This window comes from Nerophis ophidion, linkage group LG23 (genome assembly GCF_033978795.1).
Source record: "Nerophis ophidion isolate RoL-2023_Sa linkage group LG23, RoL_Noph_v1.0, whole genome shotgun sequence".
Lineage (NCBI taxonomy): Eukaryota > Metazoa > Chordata > Actinopteri > Syngnathiformes > Syngnathidae > Nerophis > Nerophis ophidion.
In genome coordinates this window covers 42745808-42766372 of record NC_084633.1, presented here as the reverse complement: position 1 = coordinate 42766372, position 20565 = coordinate 42745808, and the positions used below count along the sequence as shown (strand labels likewise).

Here is a 20565-nt window from a genome sequence, read left to right as displayed (position 1 = left end):
TATTCTGAGGTGCCAGTCCATGTAAAGATTTAAAAACAAGGAGCAATGTTTTAAAATCAATTCTAAAATGAACAGGGAGCCAGTGCAAACTCTGAAGAATTGGGGTTAAATGCTGGCGTTTCCTGGCCCCTGTTAAAAGTCCTGCTCCCGCCTTCTGGACTAACTGCAACCAGGAGAGAGCTTTGTGGCTAATGCCAGCATAAAGTGCATTGCAGTAGTCCAGGCCACTTCAAATAAAAGCATGCACCACTTCTTCAAAAAGGTTAAACCTTTACTAAAAGATGAAGGTGATAAAAACACGATTTTAAAAGGCCATGGACTTGTTTGTCTAGTTTAAAATGGCTGTCTATAGTGAGGCCAAGGCTGGTGACTTTGGGACGCACATCATTTTGCAATTATACTGCCGGAAAGGACTTTAGATTAAACTGTTGCCACATTCTGTGCAAATGACATGCATGGAAGTCAAACATTTAAAAAAACAACACATTCTGACAAATATATTGTGGTATTTTCTTTAGAAGAGCAAGTAATCAACTGAATGACACTAATCAACTGTGATTGTGTTCTGTGTCTTGTAATGTCCGGTCTTATGTACCACTTTTAGATTTCCTGTATTATATGTTATTACTTTGAACTCTTCCCATGGGAGAGGGAAGTCTGGGCTTCCCTGCTTAGGCTGCTGCCCCCGCGACCCGACCTCGGATAAGCGGAAGATGATGGATGGATGGATGGACTTTGAACTCTTATATTTAAATTTTTTATCCTGTAAAGCGTCTTTGAGTACACTGTATAGCGCTATACCAAATAAAATGTATTATCATTATTATTGAATGATAAATGATGATTAATCCACATTTCCAAACGTGATTTAAAAAAGAGTCATTAAAATTGAGAGCAAGAGACTCCAAGCCTTATTGTTCACAACAGCATATCTTCTTCACAATTTCATGTAATTACAACAAAGCAACATAGAAAACTTTTTTTTTTTAATGCTTTTATTTACCTGGAAAAAAAACGAAAAAAGGGTACAAGATGGTTTTTATTTGACAGAATATTAAATTGTATAATATAATTAGAAATACATATTTTGTATTTTATTGAGTTCAATCACAAGATAAGATGTAGTTGTGGCGTATAAATGTTATTTTATGAATATTAGGTGTCGTGGATCTATATGGGAATGTGAATGCGCAGGCTTCTCATTAGCATTATTTTGGTTTATTGTAATTGTATGAAAAGCCAGCCAAGGCGTTCTATGTGTGCTTTTAAAGCGCTTGGAAATTAAATCCAATTATGTGTGTGCGTTCTCTGTCAGCTTCGATAACTATTCTGCCAACGTGATGGTTGACGGCAAGCCTGTGAACCTGGGCCTGTGGGACACGGCAGGACAGGAAGACTATGACAGACTCCGCCCACTCTCCTACCCTCAGACGGTGATGACCAACAGGTCACATGACACTCGCTCTATTCTTCCAGGTTCTTGATTGCATTTTCTTGTCCACACCAGGACGTGTTTCTCATCTGCTTTTCGCTTGTGAGTCCGGCTTCCTTTGAAAACGTCCGTGCCAAGGTGAGTTCATGCACACCATATATATATATATATATATATATATATATATATATATATATATATATACATGCATTTTCCCAACTCCATCTTTCTTCTTTGACTTCTCCAATATTAATTGAACAAATTGCAAAAGATTCAGCAACACAGATGTCCAAAATACTGTGTAATTATGCGGTTAAAGCAGACGACTTTTAGCTGTGTGTGTGTGCAGCGCTCATACTTCCTAAAAACGCGAGACGTCTTGCGTACACGTCATCATTACACGACGTTTTCAAGACGAAACTCCCGGGAAATTTAAAATTGCAATTTAGTATTGGCATGTGTTGCAATGTTAATATTTCATCATTGATATATAAACTATCAGACTGCGTGGTGGCTAGTAGTGGCTTTCAGTAGGACTTTAAGCTTTTCAATCTGGCCCAGTCGGACATTCCCAAATCATTTTTTATAGATGTTTAGGATGTAAAGTGTAGCTGCAATTATCATCTTTTTTAATCACCCATGCTCATCTAATTACTTACTATGGTCATTTAATTACTTACTATGCTCATCTAATTAGTTACTATGCTCATCTAATTAGTTACTATGCTCATCTAATTAGTTACTATGCTCATCTAATTAATTACTATGGTCATTAATTACTTACTATGCTCATCTAATTAGTTACTGTGCTCATCTAATTACTTACTATGCTCATCTAATTACTTATAGTGGTCATCTAATTAGTTACTGTGGTCATTTAATTAGTTACTATGCTCATCTAATTACTTATAGTGGTCATCTAATTAGTTACTATGGTCATCTAATTATTTACTATGGTCATCTAATTAGTTACTATGGTCATCTAATTAGTTACTATGGCCATCTAATTAGTTACTGTGGTCATCTAATTAGTTACTATGGCCATCTAATTAGTTACTATGGTCATCTAATTAGTTACTGTGGTCATCTCATACTTTTTTTTTTTTGCCTCAATTGACAAAAAAATGACAGCTATAAGAAATGTGGCATTTTTCAACTCTGTAAATAGTAGCAAAGTGTAAATACAATGCAAGCTTGCTAATCTAATTAGTTACTATGCTCATCTAATTAGTTACTATGGTAATCTAATTAGTTACTATGGTCATCTAATTAGTTACTATGGTAATGTAATTAGTTACTATGGTCATGTAATTAGTTACTGTGGTCATCTAATTAGTTACTATGGCCATCTAATTAGTTACTATGGTCATCTAATTAGTTACTATGGCCATCTAATTAGTTACTATGGTCATCTAATTAGTTACTGTGGTCATCTCATACTTTTTTTTTTTTGCCTCAATTGACAAAAAAATGACAGCTATAAGAAATGTGGCATTTTTCAACTCTGTAAATAGTAGCAAAGTGTAAATACAATGCAAGCTTGCTAATCTAATTAGTTACTATGGTCATTTAATTAGTCACTATGGTCATGTAATTAGTCACTATGGTCATGTAATGAGTCACTATGGTCATGTAATTAGTCACTATGGTCATCTAATTAGTCACTATGGTCATGTAATGAGTTACTATGGTCATCTAAGTCAGACGAGGTACCAAACAGTGTGGGTGGGGAGTGTTTCCACAGAGTGTGAAATGTGGGTGTCAGGGACAGACGTGGAATGAGATTTTTACAACCAAGTTGTACATCTTAGTGATATATCACATATATCAGATTGTAGCTGGGTTTATTTTACCCTTCATGTTCATATTTTACATGTTTGTTGCGTTTGGCTTGATTGTAAAATATGTGTATGGAGAGGGGGTGTGACCTTCATATGTTTGTCAATATTCACTGTTTTATCCTTCATAGTTAATATTGTCAATCCCACATTCTTTATTTTCATGTACATTCTGGCTGTCTCATTCAGTCAAAAAATGTACAATTCCATTCTGCTTTTAAGGCGGTCTGTCATTACGTTTTTAGCATTCAATCAGACATGAGTGTGAGGTTTTGTACCGTATTTTTTGGACTATAAGTCAACATTTTTTTCATAGTTTGGCCGGGGGTGCGACATATACTCCGGAGTGACTTATGTGTGAAATTATTAACACATTACCATAAAATATCAAATAATATATTTTATCTCATTCGCGTGAGTGACGAAGAAAATGTCAGCAATCGTCACACACACGCCAACCAATAAGAATTGTGCGGGGGAGGGTCATGGCAGAAGTGCATTGTGGGTCATGGGATGCTAACTGCTATATGCTACTGCTGTAGCTATTAAAATGGATCATTTCATGGTTGGTGGTAACTTATAAAAAGTGAGAAGGGCTGAACAAAAATGGCGTTGAAAAGGAGATCATGTAGTGCAGATGACAAGCTGGATGTAGTGAAATATGCAGCAGAAAAGGACAAGAGGAAGCGGCGCATACCTTTGGAGTTGGCAGAGTTGTTTAGAAGCCACATCCAGGAAGAAGATTTATGGATTAGGAGTGAGAGATAGTTTGGTAAAGGTATAGCATGTTGTATATGTTATAGTTATTTGAATGACTCTTAGGTTAACATAGCAGTTGCTTATTTATGCTGCATATAACTTACACTTATTCAGCCTGTTCTTCACTATTCTTTATTTAGTTTAAATTGCCTTTCAAACGCCTTCCGCCCGATTGTAGCTGAGATAGGCGCCAGTGCCCCCCGCGTCCCCCAAAAGGGAATAAGCGGTAGAAAATGGATGGATGGATGTCTATCCTTGGTGTTGGGTTTTATCAAATCAATTTTCCTCAAAAATGCGACTTATACTCCAGTGCAACTTATATATGTTTTTTCCCTTCTTTATTGTGCATTTTGGGCCGGTGCGACTTATACTCTGGAGTGACATATAGTCCGAAAAATACGGTATTAGTGTTCGTAAAATAAGACATAGCGGCCCCCAGACACATCTTTGTCTCTAAATGTGTCCCCCCGAGGCAAAATAATTGCCCAGGCCTGCTCTGAGGATTGTCACAAAGTGTCTTGAGCTTCTGGTCTAATGGCACTTAGATAAATGTGTGATTATAAAGCTAGAAGTGCAAATGGAGTATAATATAGAAGCCTGGAAGAGCTAACACGTACCTCCTTGCCATTGTACAGTGGTACCCAGAGGTGAGACACCATTGTCCCAACACCCCCATTATCCTGGTGGGCACCAAGTTGGATCTGAGAGACGACAAGGACACCATCGACAAGCTGAGGGAGAAGAAACTCTCCCCCATCACCTACCCACAAGGCCTGGCCATGGCCAAAGAGATCAGTAAGCATCTTAATTCCACTTCTTCCTCTCACAACCTGACTTCCTACAAAACCTTGGTGTCAAGGTTTGAAAAACGCTTGAAATTTTGGCTGCAGTGCATGTAAATGCTTGGAAATATTAATTGGCAGTCTGACTCAATAGGCCAATTATCAAATGGGGAAGAAAAAGGAAAGCCACACGCTTGGTCTGTTGTCTTTGCACCAGCCCTTACATGAGGTTGTTGCATGTACAGTGTGCATCATCTTGTTCTTTTAATCAACATCGGATGCAAAATGACAAAGTTGGGTTTTACCATGAATTGATTAACGTGGAGCCCGAATTAAACAAGTTAAAAAGTTATTGAGGGACTATGTACTGTATTGTACTGTGCAATCTACTAATCAAAGTCTCAATCATTAAAGGATGTAACCTGCAACAAAACTGGGTGTAGCCTGCGGCAGAGTATGCAGAAAGGAAATACAACATGCTTGGATGGATTTTTTGCTTCATTATTTTGGTTGTCTACTTGTCGTACTAGCTCAGTTTAAACAAACAAGTTACATTTTGTCCTTTTGGTTTGTTGCATTAAAATGGTTTTATTATTGGACATGTTTGTACTGTGAAGGTCATGTGATGCATCATTTGGAACCTTTTTCACAACTCAGAGTAGGGCTGGGCCTTATGGACTGTTATTCATATCTGGATGTGTTTAGGTCATGTGACCATACACCATATATATGTGGATATGTTTAGGTCATGTGACCATACACCATATATATGTGGATATGTTTAGGTCATGTGACCATACACCATATATATGTGGATATGTTTAGGTCATGTGACCATACACCATATATATGTGGATATGTTTAGGTCATGTGACCATACAGCATATATATGTGGATATGTTTAGGTCATGTGACCATACACCATATATATGTGGATATGTTTAGGTCATGTGACCATACACCATATATATGTGGATATGTTTAGGTCATGTGACCATACAGCATATATATGTGGATATGTTTAGGTCATGTGACCATACAGCATATATATGTGGATATGTTTAGGTCATGTGACCATACAGCATATATATGTGGATATGTTTAGGTCATGTGACCATACAGCATATATATGTGGATATGTTTAGGTCATGTGACCATACACCACATATATGTGGATATGTTTAGGTCATGTGACCATACACCATATATATGTGGATATGTTTAGGTCATGTGACCATACACCATATATATGTGGATATGTTTAGGTCATGTGACCATACAGCATATATATGTGGATATGTTTAGGTCATGTGACCATACACCATATATATGTGGATATGTTTAGGTCATGTGACCATACACCATATATATGTGGATATGTTTAGGTCATGTGACCATACAGCATATATATGTGGATATGTTTAGGTCATGTGACCATACACCATATATATGTGGATATGTTTAGGTCATGTGACCATACACCATATATATGTGGATATGTTTAGGTCATGTGACCATACAGCATATATATGTGGATATGTTTAGGTCATGTGACCATACAGCATATATATGTGGATATGTTTAGGTCATGTGACCATACAGCATATATATGTGGATATGTTTAGGTCATGTGACCATACAGCATATATATGTGGATATGTTTAGGTCATGTGACCATACACCACATATATGTGGATATGTTTAGGTCATGTGACCATACAGCATATATATGTGGATATGTTTAGGTCATGTGACCATACAGCATATATATGTGGATATGTTTAGGTCATGTGACCATACACCATATATATGTGGATATGTTTAGGTCATGTGACCATACACCATATATATGTGGATATGTTTAGGTCATGTGACCATACAGCATATATATGTGGATATGTTTAGGTCATGTGACCATACACCATATATATGTGGATATGTTTAGGTCATGTGACCATACACCATGTATATGTGGATATGTTTAGGTCATGTGACCATACAGCATATATATGTGGATATGTTTAGGTCATGTGACCATACAGCATGTATATGTGGATATGTTTAGGTCATGTGACCATACACCATATATATGTGGATATGTTTAGGTCATGTGACCATACACCATATATATGTGGATATGTTTAGGTCATGTGACCATACAGCATATATATGTGGATATGTTTAGGTCATGTGACCATACACCATATATATGTGGATATGTTTAGGTCATGTGACCATACAGCATATATATGTGGATATGTTTAGGTCATGTGACCATACACCATGTATATGTGGATATGTTTAGGTCATGTGACCATACAGCATATATATGTGGATATGTTTAGGTCATGTGACCATACAGCATATATATGTGGATATGTTTAGGTCATGTGACCATACAGCATATATATGTGGATATGTTTAGGTCATGTGACCATACACCATATATATGTGGATATGTTTAGGTCATGTGACCATACACCATGTATATGTGGATATGTTTAGGTCATGTGACCATACAGCATATATATGTGGATATGTTTAGGTCATGTGACCATACACCATATATATGTGGATATGTTTAGGTCATGTGACCATACAGCATATATATGTGGATATGTTTAGGTCATGTGACCATACAGCATATATATGTGGATATGTTTAGGTCATGTGACCATACACCATATATATGTGGATATGTTTAGGTCATGTGACCATACACCATATATATGTGGATATGTTTAGGTCATGTGACCATACAGCATATATATGTGGATATGTTTAGGTCATGTGACCATACACCATATATATGTGGATATGTTTAGGTCATGTGACCATACAGCATATATATGTGGATATGTTTAGGTCATGTGACCATACACCATGTATATGTGGATATGTTAAGGTCATGTGACCATACACCATATATATGTGGATATGTTTAGGTCATGTGACCATACAGCATATATATGTGGATATGTTTAGGTCATGTGACCATACACCATATATATGTGGATATGTTTAGGTCATGTGACCATACACCATATATATGTGGATATGTTTAGGTCATGTGACCATACACCATATATATGTGGATATGTTTAGGTCATGTGACCATACACCATGTATATGTGGATATGTTTAGGTCATGTGACCATACACCATATATATGTGGATATGTTTAGGTCATGTGACCATACAGCATATATATGTGGATATGTTTAGGTCATGTGACCATACACCATATATATGTGGATATGTTTAGGTCATGTGACCATACACCATATATATGTGGATATGTTTAGGTCATGTGACCATACACCATATATATGTGGATATGTTTAGGTCATGTCACGATACACAATATATATCTCCATATTTTGCCTTAGCCTTGAATGAACACATATAATGACAGCAGTATGATGATTCTATGTGTCTACATTCAAACATTCTTCTTCATACTGCATTCATATATGCTACTTTTAAACTTTCATGCAGAGAGGGACATCACAACTAAAAGTGTATTTATGAAACAGTTATTGGCACAGTGGCACAAACATTCATGTCATTTCTAAAACAGAAAGTGCAAGATTGTCAGAGACATTTTAAAACAAGCTATGAGTGCACTTTTGTGCATGATGTCACTAAGATGACATATCAAAACACTCAATTCAAGTGCACTTTTTGTACAGAACGCCGCTACAATAGTTTAAAACAAATAAAGTGCACTTTTGTGCATGATGTCACACAAGATATTTCAATAAGTGTCAAATAAAAATGAGCTGCATAATAGGAAATCAAATAGTGTATGTCCTTCACTATGTGGTAGGTTCCTGTGGATGTTATCTCCTTCTGTTGTTGACTATTTTTTTCTACGAAAAAGTTTCCGGAAATTTACTGGAAACTTTCCACCCCTTTTCAACCCTGGCTGTAAGTAAGAAAAAGAAGAAATAGCATAAATGGAGATGAAATTGAATAGTCACACTGCTTCATTTTCTATGCCCCATTCAGTTAATGGTAGCTCAATGTTAGCTTCCAGACAGCATTTGTTGAGCTCCAACAACCAGGCTGTGGATTGACTCCCACTTTTGAAGGCTACTGGGAAAAGTGGAAAGCTGATCACGTGTCTTTCCCGGCTTCTCCAGGTTCCGTCAAGTACCTGGAATGCTCGGCTCTGACTCAGCGCGGCCTTAAGACCGTGTTTGACGAGGCCATCCGCGCCGTCCTCTGCCCCCCGCCCGCCAAGAAGAAGAGGAAGAAGTGCAGCCTCCTCTAAGGCGGCGCCACCACCTCATAACAATGTAGATGTAGCCAGCAGCTGTTTGGAATCGTGTCACACAACTCTGAGAATTCAAATTCATTCAGCCTTTTTTTTTTTTATTAAATCAATGGTGGAGCTGTTTATTTTGTTTACAGTCTGGGTTCTTTTAAGTGGACGTCTTGTTGCCAAATACATACTGCAAAAAAAACAAAAACAAGAATGCTGCTGTTTGTCCAAACATGTTCATATCAAATCAAAGTGCAGGTTTGCAGACACCAACAGTGCTATTATTATTAGTAGTAGTAGTAGTAGTAGTAGTAGTAGTAGTAACCATTCTGCGTCCCGACTGGACCTTTTTCATTTTACCATAAGGCAACCCCCCCCCAATATTGTGGTGTTTGAACTGTGTGGTGGCGGGATACAAGAGCACCTTTGATGCTCCTTGGGCATTTAGCAAAAACCTTTTTTTTGTAAAGTCGCATCACGACTGGCCAAATATCAGTGCCTGTTAGTAAGAAAGCTACTGTCGGTTGTAGTGTAGGATATATTCTCTTTTGTTATAATCATCACTGTATTGTTAACCTAACACTATGAATATGCTTTTAACCTCCATACTATCTTTGTGCCACATATACTGAAAAGTACAAACGTTTGTCATTGCTACATTTATGTTTTTCTTTGCCTCGTTACAAAAATGTATTTGAACTACTAAAAAGGGGTAAGAACACGCTCATCTTTTTGTACTCGGACATCAAGCTGTGCTTCAATTCAAGCCAACGTGGTGACTGTTGTAGTTTTATGGATTAAAAAAAGCTATTGTCACTTTTTGGAAAACGCCAATAAAGTCCAGTAAAATCACACCTGTTGTGTTTGGACTTTGTGATGACAACACAAACACACACAAACACGGTTTCATTACGGAACAACAATAATCTAATACACTGTATGACTATGACTTTGTCAACGTTAATAATAACTGCTCCAGGGTTTTTTCTTTTCTTTATACGTTTGTTGCAGCAAACCTAAACATATGAATCAGAATCAGAAATACTTGAATAATACCCCAAGAGAAATTAAGATTTTCAACACAATCCCATTCAAGAGCAGAGAGACAGAACAGGATCAAACATTACAGGGAGACAGAACAGGATCAAACATTACAGGGAGACAGAACAGGATCAAACATTACAGGGAGACAGGACAGGATCAAACATTACAGGGAGACAGAACAGGATCAAACATTACAGGGAGACAGAACAGGATCAAACATTACAGGGAGACAGAACAGGATCAAACATTACAGGGAGACAGAACAGGATCAAACATTACAGGGAGACAGAACAGGATCAAACATTACAGGGAGACAGGACAGGATCAAACATTACAGGGAGACAGAACAGGATCAAACATTACAGGGAGACAGAACAGGATCAAACATTACAGGGAGACAGGACAAGATCAAACATTACAGGGAGACAGAACAAGATCAAACATTACAGAGAGACAGAACAGGATCGCTGATGGCTCTGCCAACTTCCAACACCCATTACAGAAACAGGTAAACGCTGGCAACGAAGGTTGGGTGAAAGAGAAAAAAAAAATCAGTTTAAGCCAGGGCCAAGGAAGTAGAAACAAACCTCATAGCCATAGCACACAAACCATGTGTGTTAGAGGGAAACATCAAATGACATTAAAAGAGCAGAAGTGATGCAACCAGCCGCAAAAATAAAACAACAAAAACAAACACTGTGGTGGCCTCTGGGGTAATCCACGCTATCTGCTGGGGTGGGAGGAGCAGACACAACAAAGCAACCAAGAGAGCCGACTCTGCCCAGTGTCCAGTCCGCATGGATGAGCCAGGATACGTCTAAGGAAACCGAGGTGTCCGACACCTACTCATTCAGCCAAAACAATGTGAAATTTGTCCAGCTCTGCAGCCCTGTCTCTTCATCCACATCTCCTCCAGTCTCTCCAAACTCTGCAGCCCTGTCTCTTCATCCACATCTCCTCCAGTCTCTCCAAACTCTGCAGCCCTGTCTCTTCATCCACATCTCCTCCAGTCTCTCCAAACTCTGCAGCCCTGTCTCTTCATCCACATCTCCTCCAGTCTCTCCAAACTCTGCAGCCCTGTCTCTTCATCCACATCTCCTCCAGTCTCTCCAAACTCTACAGTCCTGTCTCTTCATCCACATCTCCTCCAGTCTCTCCAAACTCTGCAGCCCTGTCTCTTCATCCACATCTCCTCCAGTCTCTCCAAACTCTGCAGCCCTGTCTCTTCATCCACATCTCCTCCAGTCTCTCCAAACTCTGCAGCCCTGTCTCTTCATCCACATCTCCTCCAGTCTCTCCAAACTCTGCAGCCCTGTCTCTTCATCCACATCTCCTCCAGTCTCTCCAAACTCTGCAGCCCTGTCTCTTCATCCACATCTCCTCCAGTCTCTCCAAACTCTGCAGCCCTGTCTCTTCATCCACATCTCCTCCAGTCTCTCCAAACTCTACAGTCCTGTCTCTTCATCCACATCTCCTCCAGTCTCTCCAAACTCTGCAGCCCTGTCTCTTCATCCACATCTCCTCCAGTCTCTCCAAACTCTGCAGCCCTGTCTCTTCATCCACATCTCCTCCAGTCTCTCCAAACTCTGCAGCCCTGTCTCTTCATCCACATCTCCTCCAGTCTCTCCAAACTCTGCAGCCCTGTCTCTTCATCCACATCTCCTCCAGTCTCTCCAAACTCTGCAGCCCTGTCTCTTCATCCACATCTCCTCCAGTCTCTCCAAACTGCAGCCCTGTCTCTTCATCCACATCTCCTCCAGTCTCTCCAAACTGCAGCCCTGTCTCTTCATCCACATCTCCTCCAGTCTCTCCAAACTCTGCAGTCCTGTCTCTTCATCCACATCTCCTCCAGTCTCTCCAAACTGCAACCCTGTCTCTTCATCCACATCTCCTCCAGTCTCTCCAAACTGCAGCCCTGTCTCTTCATCCACATCTCCTCTAGTCTCCCCAAACTCTACAATCCTGTCTCTTCATCCACATCTCCTCCAGTCTCTCCAAACTCTACAGTCCTGTCTCTTCATCCACATCTCCTCCAGTCTCTCCAAACTGCAGCCCTGTCTCTTCATCCACATCTCCTCTAGTCTCTCCAAACTCTACAGTCCAGTCTTTTCATCCACATCTCCTCCAGTCTCTCCAAACTCTACAGTCCTGTCTCTTCATCCACATCTCCTCCAGTTTCTCCAAACTGTGCAGCCCTGTCTCTTCATCCACATCTCCTCCAGTCTCTCCAAACTCTACAGCCCTGTCTCTTCATCCACATCTCCTCCAGTCTCTCCAAACTCTACAGTCCTGTCCCTTCATCCACATTTCCTCCAGTCTCTCCAAACTCTACAGCCCTGTCTCTTCATCCACATCTCCTCCAGTCTCTCCAAACTCTGCAGCCCTGTCTCTTCATCCACATCTCCTCCAGTCTCTCCAAACTGCAGCCCTGTCTCTTCATCCACATCTCCTCCAGTCTCTCCAAACTGCAGCCCTGTCTCTTCATCCACATCTCCTCTAGTCTCCCCAAACTCTACAATCCTGTCTCTTCATCCACATCTCCTCCAGTCTCTCCAAACTCTGCAGCCCTGTCTGTTCATCCACATCTCCTCCAGTCTCTCCAAACTGCAGCCCTGTCTCTTCATCCACATCTCCTCCAGTCTCTCCAAACTGCAGCCCTGTCTCTTCATCCACATCTCCTCTAGTCTCCCCAAACTCTACAATCCTGTCTCTTCATCCACATCTCCTCCAGTCTCTCCAAACTCTACAGTCCTGTCTCTTCATCCACATCTCCTCCAGTCTCTCCAAACTCTGCAGCCCTGTCTCTTCATCCACATCTCCTCCAGTCTCTCCAAACTGCAACCCTGTCTCTTCATCCACATCTCCTCCAGTCTCTCCAAACTGCAGCCCTGTCTCTTCATCCACATCTCCTCTAGTCTCCCCAAACTCTACAATCCTGTCTCTTCATCCACATCTCCTCCAGTCTCTCCAAACTCTACAGTCCTGTCTCTTCATCCACATCTCCTCCAGTCTCTCCAAACTGCAGCCCTGTCTCTTCATCCACATCTCCTCTAGTCTCTCCAAACTCTACAGTCCTGTCTTTTCATCCACATCTCCTCCAGTCTCTCCAAACTCTACAGTCCTGTCTCTTCATCCACATCTCCTCCAGTCTCTCCAAACTCTGCAGCCCTGTCTCTTCATCCACATCTCCTCTAGTCTCCCCAAACTCTACAATCCTGTCTCTTCATCCACATCTCCTCCAGCCTCTCCAAACTCTACAGTCCTGTCTCTTCATCCACATCTCCTCCAGTCTCTCCAAACTGCAGCCCTGTCTCTTCATCCACATCTCCTCCAGTCTCTCCAAACTGCAGCCCTGTCTCTTCATCCACATCTCCTCTAGTCTCCCCAAACTCTACAATCCTGTCTCTTCATCCACATCTCCTCCAGTCTCTCCAAACTCTACAGTCCTGTCTCTTCATCCACATCTCCTCCAGTCTCTCCAAACTGCAGCCCTGTCTCTTCATCCACATCTCCGCTAGTCTCTCCAAACTCTACAGTCCTGTCTTTTCATCCACATCTCCTCCAGTCTCTCCAAACTCTACAGTCCTGTCTCTTCATCCACATCTCCTCCAGTCTCTCCAAACTCTGCAGCCCTGTCTCTTCATCCACATCTCCTCCAGTCTCTCCAAACTCTACAGCCCTGTCTCTTCATCCACATCTCCTCCAGCCTCTCCAAACTCTGCAGTCCTGTCCCTTCATCCACATTTCCTCCAGTCTCTCCAAACTCTGCAGCCCTGTCTCTTCATCCACATCTCCTCCAGTCTCTCCAAACTCTGCAGTCCTGTCTCTTCATCCACATCTCCTCCAGTCTCTCCAAACTCTACAGTCCTGTCTCTTCATCCACATCTCCTCCAGTCTCTCCAAACTCTACAGTCCTGTCTTTTCATCCACATCTCCTCCAGTCTCTCCAAACTCTACAGTCCTGTCTCTTCATCCACATCTCCTCTAGTCTCTCCAAACTCTACAGTCCTGTCTTTTCATCCACATCTCCTCCAGTCTCTCCAAACTCTACAGTCCTGTCTCTTCATCCACATCTCCTCCAGTCTCTCCAAACTCTGCAGCCCTGTCTCTTCATCCACATCTCCTCCAGTCTCTCCAAACTCTACAGCCCTGTCTCTTCATCCACATCTCCTCCAGCCTCTCCAAACTCTACAGTCCTGTCCCTTCATCCACATTTCCTCCAGTCTCTCCAAACTCTGCAGCCCTGTCTCTTCATCCACATCTCCTCCAGTCTCTCCAAACTCTGCAGTCCTGTCTCTTCATCCACATCTCCTCCAGTCTCTCCAAACTCTACAGTCCTGTCCCTTCATCCACATTTCCTCCAGTCTCTCCAAACTCTACAGCCCTGTCTCTTCATCCACATCTCCTCCAGTCTCTCCAAACTCTGCAGCCCTGTCTCTTCATCCACATCTCCTCCAGTCTCTCCAAACTCTACAGTCCTGTCCCTTCATCCACATCTCCTCCAGTCTCTCCAAACTGCAGTCCTGTCTCTTCATCCACATCTCCTCTAGTCCCTCCAAACTTTACAGTCCTGTCTCTTCATCCACATCTCCTCCAGTCTCTCCTAACTCTGCAGTCCTGTCTCTTCATCCACATCTCCTCCAGTCTCTCCAAATTCTGCAGCCCTGTCCCTTCATCCACATCTCCTCCAGTCTCTCCAAACTCTGCAGCCCTGTCTCTTCATCCACATCTCCTCCAGTCTCTCCAAATTCTGCAGCCCTGTCTCTTCATCCACATCTCCTCCAGTCTCTCCAAACTCTGCAGCCCTGTCTCTTCATCCACATCTCCTCCAGTCTCTCCAAACTCTGCAGCCCTGTCTCTTCATCCACATCTCCTCCAGTCTCTCCAAACTCTACAGTCCTGTCCCTTCATCCACATCTCCTCCAGTCTCTCCAAACTGCAGTCCCGTCTCTTCATCCACATCTCCTCTAGTCCCTCCAAACTTTACAGTCCTGTCTCTTCATCCACATCTCCTCCAGTCTCTCCTAACTCTGCAGTCCTGTCTCTTCATCCACATCTCCTCCAGTCTCTCCAAACTCTGCAGTCCTGTCCACTCATCCACATCTCCTCCAGTCTCTCCAAACTGCAGTCCCGTCTCTTCATCCACATCTCCTCTAGTCCCTCCAAACTTTACAGTCCTGTCTCTTCATCCACATCTCCTCCAGTCTCTCCAAATTCTGCAGCCCTGTCTCTTCATCCACATCTCCTCCAGTCTCTCCAAACTCTGCAGCCCTGTCTCTTCATCCACATCTCCTCCAGTCTCTCCAAACTCTACAGTCCTGTCCCTTCATCCACATCTCCTCCAGTCTCTCCAAACTGCAGTCCTGTCTCTTCATCCACATCTCCTCTAGTCCCTCCAAACTTTACAGTCCTGTCTCTTCATCCACATCTCCTCCATTCTCTCCTAACTCTGCAGTCCTGTCCCTTCATCCACATCTCCTCCAGTCTCTCCAAACTCTGCAGCCCTGTCTCTTCATCCACATCTCCTCCAGTCTCTCCAAACTCTGCAGCCCTGTCTCTTCATCCACATCTCCTCCAGTCTCTCCAAATTCTGCAGCCCTGTCTCTTCATCCACATCTCCTCCAGTCTCTCCAAACTCTGCAGCCCTGTCTCTTCATCCACATCTCCTCCAGTCTCTCCAAACTCTACAGTCCTGTCCCTTCATCCACATCTCCTCCAGTCTCTCCAAACTGCAGTCCTGTCTCTTCATCCACATCTCCTCTAGTCCCTCCAAACTTTACAGTCCTGTCTCTTCATCCACATCTCCTCCATTCTCTCCTAACTCTGCAGTCCTGTCCCTTCATCCACATCTCCTCCAGTCTCTCCAAACTCTGCAGCCCTGTCTCTTCATCCACATCTCCTCCAGTCTCTCCAAACTCTGCAGCCCTGTCTCTTCATCCACATCTCCTCCAGTCTCTCCAAATTCTGCAGCCCTGTCTCTTCATCCACATCTCCTCCAGTCTCTCCAAACTCTGCAGCCCTGTCTCTTCATCCACATCTCCTCCAGTCTCTCCAAACTCTACAGTCCTGTCCCTTCATCCACATCTCCTCCAGTCTCTCCAAACTGCAGTCCTGTCTCTTCATCCACATCTCCTCTAGTCCCTCCAAACTTTACAGTCCTGTCTCTTCATCCACATCTCCTCCATTCTCTCCTAACTCTGCAGTCCTGTCCCTTCATCCACATCTCCTCCAGTCTCTCCAAACTCTGCAGCCCTGTCTCTTCATCCACATCTCCTCCAGTCTCTCCAAACTCTGCAGCCCTGTCTCTTCATCCACATCTCCTCCAGTCTCTCCAAATTCTGCAGCCCTGTCTCTTCATCCACATCTCCTCCAGTCTCTCCAAACTCTGCAGCCCTGTCTCTTCATCCACATCTCCTCCAGTCTCTCCAAACTCTACAGTCCTGTCCCTTCATCCACATCTCCTCCAGTCTCTCCAAACTGCAGTCCTGTCTCTTCATCCACATCTCCTCTAGTCCCTCCAAACTTTACAGTCCTGTCTCTTCATCCACATCTCCTCCATTCTCTCCTAACTCTGCAGTCCTGTCCCTTCATCCACATCTCCTCCAGTCTCTCCAAACTCTGCAGCCCTGTCTCTTCATCCACATCTCCTCCAGTCTCTCCAAACTCTGCAGCCCTGTCTCTTCATCCACATCTCCTCCAGTCTCTCCAAATTCTGCAGCCCTGTCTCTTCATCCACATCTCCTCCAGTCTCTCCAAACTCTGCAGCCCTGTCTCTTCATCCACATCTCCTCCAGTCTCTCCAAACTCTACAGTCCTGTCCCTTCATCCACATCTCCTCCAGTCTCTCCAAACTGCAGTCCTGTCTCTTCATCCACATCTCCTCTAGTCCCTCCAAACTTTACAGTCCTGTCTCTTCATCCACATCTCCTCCATTCTCTCCTAACTCTGCAGTCCTGTCCCTTCATCCACATCTCCTCCAGTCTCTCCAAACTCTGCAGCCCTGTCTCTTCATCCACATCTCCTCCAGTCTCTCCAAACTCTGCAGCCCTGTCTCTTCATCCACATCTCCTCCAGTCTCTCCAAATTCTGCAGCCCTGTCTCTTCATCCACATCTCCTCCAGTCTCTCCAAACTCTGCAGCCCTGTCTCTTCATCCACATCTCCTCCAGTCTCTCCAAACTCTACAGTCCTGTCCCTTCATCCACATCTCCTCCAGTCTCTCCAAACTGCAGTCCTGTCTCTTCATCCACATCTCCTCTAGTCCCTCCAAACTTTACAGTCCTGTCTCTTCATCCACATCTCCTCCATTCTCTCCTAACTCTGCAGTCCTGTCCCTTCATCCACATCTCCTCCAGTCTCTCCAAACTCTGCAGCCCTGTCTCTTCATCCACATCTCCTCCAGTCTCTCCAAACTCTGCAGCCCTGTCTCTTCATCCACATCTCCTCCAGTCTCTCCAAATTCTGCAGCCCTGTCTCTTCATCCACATCTCCTCCAGTCTCTCCAAACTCTGCAGCCCTGTCTCTTCATCCACATCTCCTCCAGTCTCTCCAAACTCTACAGTCCTGTCCCTTCATCCACATCTCCTCCAGTCTCTCCAAACTGCAGTCCTGTCTCTTCATCCACATCTCCTCTAGTCCCTCCAAACTTTACAGTCCTGTCTCTTCATCCACATCTCCTCCATTCTCTCCTAACTCTGCAGTCCTGTCCCTTCATCCACATCTCCTCCAGTCTCTCCAAACTCTGCAGCCCTGTCTCTTCATCCACATCTCCTCCAGTCTCTCCAAACTCTGCAGCCCTGTCTCTTCATCCACATCTCCTCCAGTCTCTCCAAATTCTGCAGCCCTGTCTCTTCATCCACATCTCCTCCAGTCTCTCCAAACTCTGCAGCCCTGTCTCTTCATCCACATCTCCTCCAGTCTCTCCAAACTCTACAGTCCTGTCCCTTCATCCACATCTCCTCCAGTCTCTCCAAACTGCAGTCCTGTCTCTTCATCCACATCTCCTCTAGTCCCTCCAAACTTTACAGTCCTGTCTCTTCATCCACATCTCCTCCATTCTCTCCTAACTCTGCAGTCCTGTCCCTTCATCCACATCTCCTCCAGTCTCTCCAAACTCTGCAGCCCTGTCTCTTCATCCACATCTCCTCCAGTCTCTCCAAACTCTGCAGCCCTGTCTCTTCATCCACATCTCCTCCAGTCTCTCCAAATTCTGCAGCCCTGTCTCTTCATCCACATCTCCTCCAGTCTCTCCAAACTCTGCAGCCCTGTCTCTTCATCCACATCTCCTCCAGTCTCTCCAAACTCTACAGTCCTGTCCCTTCATCCACATCTCCTCCAGTCTCTCCAAACTGCAGTCCTGTCTCTTCATCCACATCTCCTCTAGTCCCTCCAAACTTTACAGTCCTGTCTCTTCATCCACATCTCCTCCATTCTCTCCTAACTCTGCAGTCCTGTCCCTTCATCCACATCTCCTCCAGTCTCTCCAAACTCTGCAGCCCTGTCTCTTCATCCACATCTCCTCCAGTCTCTCCAAACTCTGCAGCCCTGTCTCTTCATCCACATCTCCTCCAGTCTCTCCAAATTCTGCAGCCCTGTCTCTTCATCCACATCTCCTCCAGTCTCTCCAAACTCTGCAGCCCTGTCTCTTCATCCACATCTCCTCCAGTCTCTCCAAACTCTACAGTCCTGTCCCTTCATCCACATCTCCTCCAGTCTCTCCAAACTGCAGTCCTGTCTCTTCATCCACATCTCCTCTAGTCCCTCCAAACTTTACAGTCCTGTCTCTTCATCCACATCTCCTCCATTCTCTCCTAACTCTGCAGTCCTGTCCCTTCATCCACATCTCCTCCAGTCTCTCCAAACTCTGCAGCCCTGTCTCTTCATCCACATCTCCTCCAGTCTCTCCAAACTCTGCAGCCCTGTCTCTTCATCCACAGTCTCTCCAAATTGACTGTGGTGTGGCAGAGACCCAGCAGCTGGTCTCCATGGCCAAAAGGCTCCCGGCAGTTAGACCCAGAAGTCACCAAAGTCCCAGCCCTTGTCACACAGTCCCAAAGGGTCCCCGACCAAAAGGCAAAAGAAGGCCACATGACAAGAAGAGGGAAACATCAGGAAGACAACAGGATGACACAGAACTCCTGCCACCAGCAGCCACGACAGGATGACACAGAACTCCTGCCACCAGCAGCCACGACAGGATGACACAGAAGCACAGAACTCCTGCCACCAGCAGCCACAACAGGATGACACAGAAGCACAGAACTCCTGCCACCAGCAGCCATGACAGCGGCGCCATCTTGAGGGGGAAAATGAAGGTATGAAAGCTGACGTACTCAAACTGGAAAATCTACAACACTAGCTTATGTCACCATTAGTGCTTTAACGAGAAAACATACATCCATCCATCCATTTCTACCGCTTGTCCCTTTTGGGATTGCAGGGGTCGCTGGAGCCTAGCCCAGCTGCATCCAGGCGGAAGGCGGGTACACCCTGGACAAGTCACCACCTCATCGCAGGGCCAGCACAGATACATAGACAACATTCACACACTAGGGACCATTTAGTGTTGCCAATTAACTTATCAGATATATACATACACACATATATATATATATATATATATATATATATATATACATATATGTAGGTGTGGGAAAAATCACGAGACTACATCATCTCTACAGAACTGTTTCATGAGGGGTTCCCTCAATCATCAGGAGATTTTATATACGCATATATGTGTATATATATATATGTATATATACGTGTGTATATATATGTATGTATACATATATGTATATATACATATATATATATATACACACACACATATATGTATACATATGTATATATGTATATATATGTGTGTGTATATATATGTATATATATACATATGTATATATATACATATATACATGTTTATATACATATATATATGTATATATACATATGTATACATATATATACGCATATATACATATATATATATATATATACATATGTATACACACACATATATATACATATATACATACATACATATATATATATATATATATATAAATATATATATTTATATATATATGTATGTATATATATTTATATGCGCGCACACACAAAACTAGGGCCAATTTAGTGTTGCCAATCAACCTATCCCCAGGTGCATGTCTATGGAGGTGGGAGGGGCCTATCCCCAGGTGCATGTCTTTGGAGGTGGGAGGGGCCTATCCCCAGGTGCACGTCTTTGGAGGTGGGAGGGGCCTATCCCCAGGTGCATGTCTTTGGAGGTGGGAGGGGCCTATCCCCAAGTGCATGTCTTTGGAGGTGGGAGGGGCCTATCTCCAGGTGCATGTCTTTGGAGGTGGGAGGGGCCTATCTCCAGGTGCATGTCTTTGGAGGTGGGAGGGGCCTATCTCCAGGTGCATGTCTTTGGAGGTGGGAGGGA

At 43.3% G+C, this 20565-nt stretch overlaps 1 protein-coding gene across 1 annotated transcript in view; it reads left to right on the top strand.

Moving 5' to 3' along the window:
- LOC133541352 (ras-related C3 botulinum toxin substrate 1-like) overlaps positions 1–9930 on the top strand; it is a 28906-nt gene extending 18976 nt beyond the window's left edge. Inside the window, exons 3-6 of the mRNA XM_061884730.1 lie at positions 1316–1433; positions 1508–1570; positions 4665–4824; positions 8957–9930. Of these exons, the coding sequence (XP_061740714.1) occupies positions 1316–1433; positions 1508–1570; positions 4665–4824; positions 8957–9087 (472 nt within the window). The 3' untranslated portion in view covers positions 9088–9930. The remainder of the gene's footprint in view (positions 1–1315; positions 1434–1507; positions 1571–4664; positions 4825–8956) is intronic.
- Positions 9931–20565: the final 10635 nt, after the last annotated feature.